Genomic DNA, 12,546 nt, shown 5'->3' on the forward strand with positions numbered 1-12,546 from the left:
AACACACTACATAAAAATGGTTGTCATTACAAAAAAAGAATTCTGTCTTTGGACTACAGGAGAAACAGAGTAATTAATCTTCAATTCATGGCACTCTTTTATGAACACATAGGAAAAGCACAACAAATACAGGATAGTGGAGATTAAAATGTAAAAGGGATAAAATTATGGAGTATAAACACATAAGTAAAATATTTAAGGAATATTACAATAATATTACATTAAAAATAACTATCTATACATTTTAGAATGTAATAAAGTAGAAGTTCATGTTAACATAATTCTTAATAAATTAAAATTGCAACAATTTAGTACACTGCTTTTAGAGGAACTGGGTTAGTTACTGAGGCTTGTTGAAATTCAGGATGCTGTTATTTCTTTTGCAAATGGGAAATCTCCAGGGGCCTCATGTATAACACCATGCGTAGAACTCGCACTATAACATGGCACAAAAGCCGAAATGTGCTTACGCACAGAAAAATCCAAATGCAGGAATCTGTGCGTACTCCAACTTCCACGTTCTTCCGCTACATAAATCCCGATCAGCATGAAAAGTAATGCTCGAGCACGTGCTTTATGTTATGCCCCAACTCCTCCCAGAATTACGCCTCTTTGAATATGCAAATGAATATAAATCGCCCTTAAGCTCAGCCTTCTGTGAAAAGACAATGGGAAAAGCCCGGGGGGAAATTTAAGAATTTCAGCGAATATCAAGTGGAGGCAAAGGAAAAACATACTATTTGTTCAAATAAACCGTGGTATAATCAACAAAAAGAAGTTGATCGAGTGACATAGCGTGTTGGAGAAACTTGAAAGCTCACGTTCACAAAATCGCACAGTGCGGTGCCGGAAATAAAAAAGAAGTCACATATCAAAGTCGCCGTGAAAAGGCGAGTTGTAGCCCATTGTCTGAGTGTCATATGAAAGCTTATTAGGGTACAGAGAAAAAAGGCACACAGTGGGGAAAAAGCACAAAATGTCAACTTCAATCTTGACATTTCCACTTTAATCAGTGTCACCTTCAGTCTGCAAAACCGAGCAGAGAACTTGCGTACGACAAGGTTTGAGGTACCGTGGAAAAGTGCATGGCTTTACGGCAAGTGTAGGTTTTATACATCACGATTTGAACGTGGAAAAGTTCTTACGCAACATTTCTTTGCGCACCGTTTATATATGAGGCCCCTGGTTTTGATAGCATAACTGCTGCTGTCAATAACAGGCTTGTAGGTTACAGCAAGATGAAGGTATAACTGGTAGTTCAGCAACAAAAGGTTTTCAAATTTTTTTTTTTTATCTTTATCAATCCATCCATCCATTATCGAACCCGCTATATCCTAACTACAGGGACACAGGGGTCTGCTGGAGTCCATCCCAGCCAACACAAGGCGCAAGGCAGGAAACAAACCCTGGGCAGTGCGCAAGACCCACCGCAGGGCGCACACACACAATTGCACATCATAAACATATATTTGCATTTTATTAGATACAGTATATAGTAGGTTGCAGCCTTTAAATATTTAATATCTTCTCTCTGACTTAAAGCACTTGTGAAGACAATGATAATTTTAATGTTACAAAAAAGCCAAGTAGATTAATTTTACACTAGTGAGGCAAGATTCATAGTTAAGAAACTAATAATTAAATATGCCTTCCAAGCCATATGCATTCATATGTCTTTCTGTACTGCATATATTGCTCAGCTATGCCCTTAGATGTAAATCATAGATCTAGCACATTACTTGTAATAACTTCCAAAACATCACTGTGTTTTACCGATATAATGTTCTGAAATTATTATCAATCATTTGAAGAAATTGTATTTGATTTTTTGTCTACCGTTTATCTTTTGTGACCTTTTTTGTTTGTTTATTAAATTAAATTTTGATTATAGAAGACTGTGTATAGTTTTGAGTAGGTTTGCCTTTAATTCTTTACTGCTGGTGCTTATTAAAAGATTTGGTTATATGTTTGGTTTATACAGTACATTAATATAGGCAATAATTTTATTTGGTGACAGAAGCAGTCTTACATAGAATGCATATAAGAGTAGGACGCTTTCTTTAGCCCAAAAAATTGCATACTGAAATGAAGAACAGATTAGTTACATTCATTTAGCTGTTCTATTGCAGGAAGCTTATTTTTTTCAGATTCAACCCAGTCTCCATTTTGGAGTCACTCCCAAGACTGAATATATGGGGAGGGTTGGCGTCAGGAAAGACATTTGACCATAAAAATCATAGCTAAATCTCTATTGGGGAAGTCTATTCAAAAATAAATAAATAAATACTGACCCCACAAGGAAATGGGAAAAAGCTATGGAGGAAGAAGGACAAGGATCTTTTCAGGATCAGTTTATGAAGTGCTGGAATCATTAAGGCAGAAAATGTGCTTATCAGATACTGATGTGACTCTTCATTCAGTGTTATTTATTTAGAACTGGGTGTAATTAGCAGAAGCATGAAACATGAAGTGATATTTATTTGTAGGTTATGCAAAGGAATCAAATGTATCAATGGGTTTCAGTAGGTGTAATGTATGTGAACAGCATCAAATTAATCCAACACAATTATTTAGTTGCTTTAATTTCAGTCCAGTTAGCAGTGAAGAAATTGAATACACTGTACAGTGATCTGGGTTAGCATGTCTGATGTGTTCATTTGTAAACAGTAATTGAAGCATTCAAAAATAAATGGCATTTTTTAAACTAGAGACTTATGTAAATTACAGCTTCTGATTGTAGTCCAATGATATGATAAAAGAGAAAAGAACTGATGATTCCTTTAAGCAGTAAACGTTTGCCTTATTTTAACCCAGTTTTAAACACAAAATCTCAACTTCATAGAACGTTAAACTAAGTAAATATTTAAAATATCTCTTCAGAATCGGAATTCGAAAATGCATAAATATATCATTATTACATTTTTGATATTAATGGAAATTAGTGATAAAGGAAATACATTGTTATAAATATTAGTAAAATTTATAATTGCAAAAAAACTTCTCTGTTTTCACTTGCTGTGATAAAATATGAAGAACTGATATTATTACAGTTAATTTCCTTGAATATAAAGTTTCAGCCATTATCTTTTCAGGTGGAGGAGTGCCAGGCTGCAGTTATTGACTAAAATACTCTGAAATGTTCTGAAAAAGTTATTAAAATGTAAAATTGTATTTTTAGAACAAAAGTAAAATTTCCAAAACTTTGCCACTGGTTGAAGTTAAAAATGTTATAATCTAACCTTCAACTGAGAGTGCGTATCTCCTCTCTGTACCATTAAGATGTTGCTTTCAGAACATTCATTTTCTTCTTGGGGTAGGGTACAGTGCAAGACGTCACTCTTCATATTATCCATATTTTTTCTGCAAAACAAGAATATGCTTAGAGTATGGAGAAAATATAGCCCTCAGACAGTGAATAGCATGTCCAGAACCTGCAGCTAAGAACTAACATATTTAAATTCAGCTTTTGTAAATTATAGCACAGCTTTCAATAGCATTGCTGATGGGGCTTTGAAATAAAATTATTCCCTGTATTTAAAATTTGGCATTTTATTAGGTGGTCTGATTGTATGGTTTTTTGTTTATTTGTTTTTTGGCATTGTTGAATTGATGTCAGTAATGCTATTCTTCAGGCCCGCCATTTTTTTTTAAAGTGGTGTTTCTAAATTATAATTTAATTTTACTTTACCTGCTGTGATGATGGGTTTCCAAAATGTTTTTCATATCTACAGTAGAATTACTCATAGCAGTGATCTGGCAAATATACTGCTTCACTAGTCTGAAAAGTATTAACATCAAAGCAGCAGTTGGCATCCAACACTGACAATTTTACTTAAATAGGATTAAAGCTGACAGAAGCATAAGTGTTGTGACTGTCTCTGAAAAAAGCCATAGTGAATGCTGAAGTGAATTTTTTAAAATTTAAGAAATAAGAAATACAGTGTCCTCCATTGTCCAGTTATTCAATTTAAAAATTTTTAAAAGTATCACAGTATGTCTGCTTCATGACTCCAGCTGAGCTCCACGTAATGTGAATACATTGTTTTGAATGTCAAGCGTATAAATTCCCTCCATGATTCACTGTTTCAGTGCTATTTCCATGTAACGGATTAAATGCGTTCTAACATAGCTCTTCACTCTGACAATGTTAATCAATCCATTCTCTGTTCTGTTTATATACATTGAAGGAATATTATGAAACAGTAACAATTTGAAAACTCATTTTACAATAAGTAATTTAAGTTCTCATCCAGTGAAGCATTGTGAAAGGAAAATACATCTTATTTTAGTTTACATTTATTTAATCTGACTACATTATTTGTCCTCAGAGGATAGGCTCCAGTCTCCAGCTAAAAGAATATTAAATTAATATTTCTATTCTTTTGTCTTTTCATGATTAGTGCTTTAAATATTCAGTAGTAAAACCTAGCCTGCTTTTAACTTGAAAGATGGGGAAAACACTTAGCATAAGTAAATCTTTCAGGCTGCAGAAGTACCAGCAATAATGGTAAACGTTTTTGGGATACATTCCCACACTAGGCCAGAAAATGGATAGATTGATTTCAACAGGACTTTAAAATGGAGTTTACATACCTAACACATGTTTGAAAACCAAGGCAAACAAGTTCCCAATAACTAGGGCAAAGCTTATACCATGTTTAAAGATGCATGAGGAAAACTGGAGTATCATGAGAAAACCCAATACAAAAAAGGAGAACATGGACATTTTAATTGAACAATGCCCACACATGGGATTCCAACCCACAACGCTGGATCTGTAAGCAACAGTACTTACTACAGCACTGCCTACAAAGGTCTTATAATATTAATTCATATTAAACATATTAGGAATACCATACTAATACGGTGTTTGACCCCCTTTCGCCTTCAGAACTGCCTTAATTCTACGTGGCATTGATTCAACAAGGTGCTGAAAGCATTCTTTAGAAATGTTGGCCCCTATTGATAGGATAGCATCTTGCAGTTGATGGAGATTTGTGGGATGCACATCCAGGGCACGAAGCTCCTGTTCCACCACATCCCAAAGATGCTCTATTGGGTTGAGATCTGGTGACTGTGGGGGCCATTTTAGTACAGTGAACTCATTGTCATGTTCAAGAAACCAATTTGAAATGATTCGAGCTTTGTGACATGGTGCATTATCCTGCTGGAAGTAGCCATCAGAGGATGGGTACATGGTGGTCATGAAGGGATGGCCATGGTCAGAAACAATGCTCAGGTAGCCCGTGGCATTTAAACGATGCCCAATTGGCACTAAGAGGCCTAAAGTGTGCCAAGAAAACATCCCCCACACCATTACACCACCACCACCAGCCTGCACAGTGGTAACAAGGCATGATGGATCCATGTTCTCATTCTGTTTACGCCAAATTCTGACTCTACCATTTGAATGTCTCAACAGAAATCGAGACTCATCAGACCAGGCAACACTTTTCCAGTCTTCAACTGTTAAATTTTGGTAAACATGCAAATTGTAGCCTCTTTCTCCTATTTGTAGAGGAGATGAGTGGTACTGGGTGGGGTCTTCTGCTGTTGTAGCTCATCCGCCTCAAGGTTGTGCGTGTTGTGGCTTCACAAATGCTTTGCTGCATACCTCGGTTGTAACGAGTGGTTATTTCAGTCAAAGTTGCTCTTCTATCAGCTTGAATCAGTCGGCCCATTCTCCTCTGACCTCTAGCATCAACAAGGCATTTTCGCCCACAGGACTGCCGCATATGGATGTTTTTCCCTTTTCACACCATTCTTTGTAAACCCTAGAAATGGTTGTGCATGAAAATCCCAGTAACTGAGCAGATTGTGAAATACTCAGACCAGCCCGTCTGGCACCAACAAACATGCCACGCTCAAAATTGCTTAAATCACCTTTCTTTCCCATTCTGACATTCAGTTTGGAGTTCAGGAGATTGTCTTGACCAGGACCACACCCCTAAATGCATTGAAGCAACTGCCATGTGATTGGTTGATTAGATAATTGCATTAATGAGAAATTGAACAGGTGTTCCTAATAATCCTTTAGGTGAGTGTATATTGCAGACATCTTAAATTGCATTAATGGTATCCATCAATCTTCCTAATCCACTTACAGTATCAATGATGGAGTGAGCAAATCACATGGTGCCACTCTGTAGTGAATACACATACATACACACAGGCAAATTTAACAATGCCAGTTCACATAACCAACATGGACATGGAGAGAACATGTAAACTCCATGCAGAGAGCACTGAGGACGTGAACCTTGCTGTGAGCCAGCAGCACTACCACTGTGCCACCCTGCCGACATGCATTACCTTAATATTGAAATGGATTTCAGAAATTTAAAAGTGAATATATCTCAAATGTGAGTTATATGAGTTCTTAAATGCATTTTAGACATCTGTTAATAGCTTAGTGTTCATTTTAAATTATCCATAATGCAATATAGTTAGAGCTACTTACATATTCCAAAAATAAGGTTTAACATTTGAATAACTTATTAAAAAAATTTAACACTGCTTTAGAATATTTTAGCAGTAACTTCAGGTTGGAACTGTCTATTTGAATTTGTTTCTGACATTAGAAAGTGTTTCAGTTGTTTTTGCCAATGGATGAAAACTGGGGCTGGACATACTGGACATAAGAACCACTTTCAAAAATTAGTTATAGGTTAGATGCATAGTGAAATTTACAAACACAATAAAATCAATCAGTGCTATTCTCATCTACAAAGAAGGACATTTACCTTTTAGATTTCTAGTCATAAAAGCTATATTTGTAAAGATATGTATTAAATAAAGTAGATTAGTCAGTCATTATCCAACCCGCTATATCCTAACACATGAAACACTTAAGAAATATGAGCACCTTAGTTATGAAAATAAGTTTGATATGAAATGGATTTGAAAAAAAAAGGATAAATATTTACAAAACAGTAATATAGTATGACCTCTACCAATATAATAATAGGAGGTCTCTGGAATCTAAGTTGGAGTCACATAATAATATCATTTTGTTTCATTATTTCTTTTTTATCGTGAATTACTCATAAAACGCGTTGGCAATATACAAATCCTGTTTTGGATAAAGACTATTTACTTCAGTTCTTCAGTTTTCTTTGTCAATTTGTTTCAGATGTTAGAATTGCTTAAAGTTACCTTCTATGATAGTAACATATTTCATGTTGGCCAAATATGCAAGAATTTCAGCCTGCTCGGTGCAAGTGACACAGAATGTGAATGTTAAATATATATAATAATAATTCTTTGCATTTATATAGCACTTTTTTCACTACTCAAAATGCTCAGCAATTGCAGGATAAGGGCCTTACGCAAGGGCCCAACCGAGCAGTGTCCCTTTTTGGCATTTTATGGGATTCGAACCGGCAACTTACTGACTTCCAGTGCAGATCCCTAGCCTCAAAACGACCACTACATCTAATACATGCTAATTCAAATAATTTAGAAACATACCTTTTATTAGTGCTCTGTTCAAACTCTGCATAAATCATCTGAAAAGGCTTAACATCAGGTGATTCACCAATTATGAACACATGAACATCGCCATCACTTCCCAAAAGCCAACTAACTCGCTTTGTTGGAGCTGTAAGGAAGAAAAAGAAAGCTTAATTTTTTCTGGGACATTCAGTTAAAATTTTTCAATTCAAGAAGAAAATAAAATGGTTCTAAGAATATGTATACTACATGTGAAAGATACTCTTTCTATCAAAAGTTGCAGACAAAAATTATAGCATCACCGCTTTAGTAGGCCATGTAATTGACTACTCAGTCAGGGACCACATTCTATTTTCAAGCAGTGTTATTTAACGTAGTTAGGCAGATACCATAGCGTAGTTAATTATGTGGAACAAAGGCTTGTTTCTTATACAAACAAAACTATAGCAGTCCAAGGCTAGTGGTACAGCTACAGGATTAGTTGTCAGAGTTCAAACAACCCTAGAATTGCTTTAATAAAATGATAAATGGCAACACACCCTCATGCTCAAGTCATCAGATTGGTCTTGGCCTGTGGGTAAACACAAAGAACTGCTTTGAAAGGGAACGTCAAAGGATGTTAGTGACTGAAAAGCAGAAGGGAAAGCTGTGCCATTACCAGAGAAGAACATACAAGGTATGAGGAGCAGTTGAGCATATGCAGTAGCACATTCATGAAGAAAACAGGAGCTAAATTAGAAGATGGGGTTAAAATAGGATTAAAAGTAAAAAAGAACAATCCTAAAACAAGGAATTTTGGAACCAGTGACTCAAATTAGTTAAACTTAAGTGCTGGCATTAATGAGGCACTAATTTAAAAATAACTAGAAATATTCAAGCAACTATTACTGGGGAGCTTATAGTATGAGAAATTATAAATTACTGATTACTATTACAGAACAACATACGATTACAACATGCAGAGCAGAAGAGAACTAAGAAATTATTATTATTGTCCTTGTTCCAGTAGCAGCCCCTATGCACATTTTATGATTTGTGCTTTACTGTTCTTATTTATTCTAAAGGTATATCATGTAATAATTTGGTGAATATTCTGCATTGTTGGAAGTCTCTCTCTCTTTCCAAGTGCCATGTCTAGCACAGAGATTGGCAATAGTGATCTTCCACCTGTCTATTTTCCTTGACATACTAAAAATCCATCGCAACTCATGTTATTCCCTACCCGTCTCACAGCATATCCACTGATGGTGTGTCTCTGCCGTACTATTTCTCTTTATCCATTGATATTACCCGGTTTTAAATAACCATCTATTAATAGTTTCTTCAGTTTTTCATGTTTTTGAAACTCTCTTTAGCTTTTATTTTATTAGGCATTTTTCAGCTACTTTCAAGAGTGAAAATGTTATTTATAAATAAATGCTGTTATTTCTGTGTGAACCAAAGCCCAGTGGCAATCAACAAAATAATTTTAGATCAATATTCCAATTCTATTAATAATGTTTTTTCTATTTTTGTTTTTTTTTCAACTATCTTTAGCTTTTATTACTGTTAGGTACTTTTTCAGCTACTTTCATGTAAAAAAATGTTCTATATAAATAAATCTTGTTTTTGTATGAATCACAGCCCAGTGGCAATCAGTAGCATAATTTTATATTTATATTCAAATCAGAACAATGACTGCGCCACCCTGATAGCTTCCAACAATGGCCGCGTCCATGGGATAACAAGACCTCTTTTAGACTACTTGTTTAGGTCATCTGTATACCTGCTCCAAGATTATGAGATGTTAAATTTAATCCCATATGTGACAAGAGGTAAGCAAGGACCCAGTTTCAGATTTTAATTCTGTTATTTATAACGTCTCTAATTCTTACAACACAAATATAAAATGTTAGGTAATCATCCTTGTTTTCCAAAGCATTTTAATGTTTCATTATTATTTAACATTTGAATGAGCACTGAAATAAAATCAATGACAACAAAAATTTAATACCCTTTTTCATTCAGGGATATTCTATAACCACAGTGTCCCACCCAACAATACCATTTGTAAGGAACACCTCTAAAACAATAAATACAGGGCACTCGTTTCTGCTGTCCTCCTGTTCCTAGCTCCTATTTGCATTTACTAATCTCTCTTTTTCTCCCTCAATCTTTGCTAATCTACTTGCCAACAAAATATTTCATAATTTAAATGAGCTAACTGCCTTCTTTGTTGGTGGATCAAACATCGCTAATATGCAATGAAAAAAGAAATTTAAGCCATTATAATAAATATATAGTTTATTAAGCTACATGACAAACATATCCACTTGTTTAGGAAAGAATTGTCCACTATATTCATAGAATGAATCAATAAATCATGTAGTCCACGTTCTGTGTACTTTTAAGAAAAGCGATGGTGTACAAAATAAAATTATATTCGGTAAGAAAACCCTGTTATAAATATCTCAAGTGTTGGAATCTCAGACTTTTATTTTGGGTAAACCAGAGTTTTAGTAAAATGCTTTAGTTGCCCCGATGCTTTGATGTATGTGTTCCCTGATGTGCTACAGTATACATAGCACAATCATTCATTCTCTGAGGGATTCAATTTCCTTGGCTTCAATTCATCTGATTTTCATCAGTAGGAATTCTTACTTTAAACAAAGCTCTGCATTATAGTTGGACACGGACTAAAGAAATACTCCACCCAAAAAATTATATCTTTTTATACGTTAATTATCCCATGTACATTGTACTGGTGGCCAAGAAAAACATTAAATCTCTTGTTTTAATGCAGAATAAAAAAGTTTGTGACATAATAGAAGTCAATTGCAACCCTTTTTGAAAAAAGGCAAATGATGCGAGAAACGCCCATGGAAAAAAAACAAAACATACAACTTCCTTTATTCTATAGACTTCACTGTAAACCACAGCATACATTTACGAGGCTGATGTTTTTATGATAGTGTTAGATTGAAAATTAGTCATGTGCAAAGCAATCAAACCAAACAAAATATTTCTACTTTTTTAGAAATATTTTTAAATGGTTTACTCTAAACTTTCTATTTTCATCTCTTAATTCCATGGTTTTCAAGTTTTTATGACCCACTCACAATTATTAACAAAAGTAGTAAGTATTTGCAAACCTACTTGCTGAAATTCTAGGTCTACTCATTTTATTAATACATAAGTATTAATTGGTTAATTGTGACTGTTTATTATTGTAATTTACAAATAGAATGGTTGGGATGTGTAGACTTTCTACAGCTAGGATAAATGTGTGGCTCCAAGTTGGAAAACCAATACTCACCTTCAGAAACCTCTAATCTGTTTGTAATAAACGCCTGAATGAAAGGAATCATTTCTTGTCTGTCGAATATAAAAACTAGGTACACAATTTAGTTTTTTGCTTATAGAAGGCAGGCAGCACAGTGGTGCAGTGGTAATGCTGCTGCTTTGCAGTAAGGAAACCTGGATTCACTTCCCGGGTCCTCCCTGCATGGAGTTTGCATGTTCTCCCCATGTTTCCGTGGGTTTCCTCCGGGTGCTCTGGTTTTATCCCACAGTCCAAAGACATGCAGGTTAGGTGCACTGGCGATCCTAAATTGTCCCTAGTGTGTGTGTGTGTGTCGTGTGGTGGTCTGGCACTTTCCCCGGGGTTTGTTTCCTGCCTTGCACCCTGTGTTGGCTGGGATTGGCTCCAGCAGACCCCCGTGACCCTGTGTTAGGATATAGTGGGTTGGACAATGACTGACTGACTTATAAAAGCCAAGAAAGTAAAAATGTACAACACTGCTTTTGGACATATCCCTCCTCCTCCTCTGTTTTTAGTCACTGTTTAAAATGCAGAACATTTAAGAAAAACATATTTTTTGTTATACTTTAAATACTTTATAAATTACCTGCACTTACACTTATGCTGGGAAGTAATCATGCTTTCAATGGGTACAGATTGTGTAACTTGATGTTAATACTCAGGAGCACTGGTTTCACTCATTACATCACTGATAATAAACCGACTACACCTTTGAATGGATTAATTAGATATATATTGAATCATTCCTTTAGGAGTTTTGAACACTCATTACATTAATTCAATGGAGTGACAAACTGATTTGTTTATTCATTAACTAATTTCAAAGCACAGAATAATGGAGCGCTGCTTTGTGAATCAGGTTACAAAGGTTGTTCATAAGATACTACTTAGGTTTGCTTAGCAGTGTAAACAAAATTAGAGACCACAAGACTGCCTTCTGCACCTACTAGTGGGATTAAATGCTAAGTCAAGCTGTAGTGAGATGGTACTTTTTGTAGCTTTTTAAAATAAACAATAAAAGGTGTCATTTTGCTTGGCGTTTCTCTAAAATAAACAATACCTACTATTAAATGTCTGGATTTAACTGTTTCTCTCATGATTAATATACAAAAACTAATTCATAACATAATGAACATAATGAAAAATGCTGCAAACCAAAGCTGTAGTATTGAATACAAAGTGATATTAAAAATTTGAATGCACCAAGTTTCTTGCATTCCTAGAAGAACAGTAAATCAGTATATTCAGTGCATATATTGCAAAGACACAGCAAGTATTAACTGAATGCCTAATTTAATATAATTCCTTTAACTATTAAAATCATTTTATATTCACTGCCAACAGGACAGGGACTATAAACTGACAATATACCTCAACTACTAACTTAATGGGGATTTAATATTGACTGTCTCCAACAAGGGCAGACAGAGTAGTCTTCAAATGAACAGCAGCCTTGTTTTTGCTAAGGAAGTGAATGTTGCAGTAATAAGAGTGGATCAAATTTCAAAGCTGCAAACAAGGCAAGAGTTATCTGACCATTTTCGAAAACATTTGAAGCATCCAAGAACTTCAGCTACTGAACATTTCAACACTTATATTCATACCAAGATCATTCCTTGCAAGGAAGCGAGGTCAGACAGTTTTCAGAATACTGGCCTTGGAAATTATTTGCATACTTTACCACTTGAGACAAAAATATGTTAGAATTGTTTGGATTGTCTCTTTTAAAGTGATAATGTAGCTTATTGACAGAATTAGTGTTTTCATGCAGTTAAACTATGTTGTAAAAATGT

The 12,546-nt window shown here is 34.9% G+C and overlaps 1 protein-coding gene across 1 annotated transcript in view; it reads right to left on the minus strand.

Annotated features, from left to right (window-relative positions):
• Window positions 1–12,546, minus strand: part of zgc:92242 (uncharacterized protein LOC436899 homolog) — a 45,408-nt gene that overhangs the window by 20,451 nt on the left and 12,411 nt on the right. The window contains exons 3-4 of the mRNA XM_039774118.1: window positions 7,471–7,600; window positions 3,240–3,360 (exon numbers count right to left, since the gene is read on the minus strand). Of these exons, the coding sequence (XP_039630052.1) occupies window positions 3,240–3,360; window positions 7,471–7,600 (251 nt within the window). The remainder of the gene's footprint in view (window positions 1–3,239; window positions 3,361–7,470; window positions 7,601–12,546) is intronic.

Source organism: Polypterus senegalus, chromosome 13 (assembly GCF_016835505.1).
Source record: "Polypterus senegalus isolate Bchr_013 chromosome 13, ASM1683550v1, whole genome shotgun sequence".
Classification (NCBI taxonomy): domain Eukaryota; kingdom Metazoa; phylum Chordata; class Cladistia; order Polypteriformes; family Polypteridae; genus Polypterus; species Polypterus senegalus.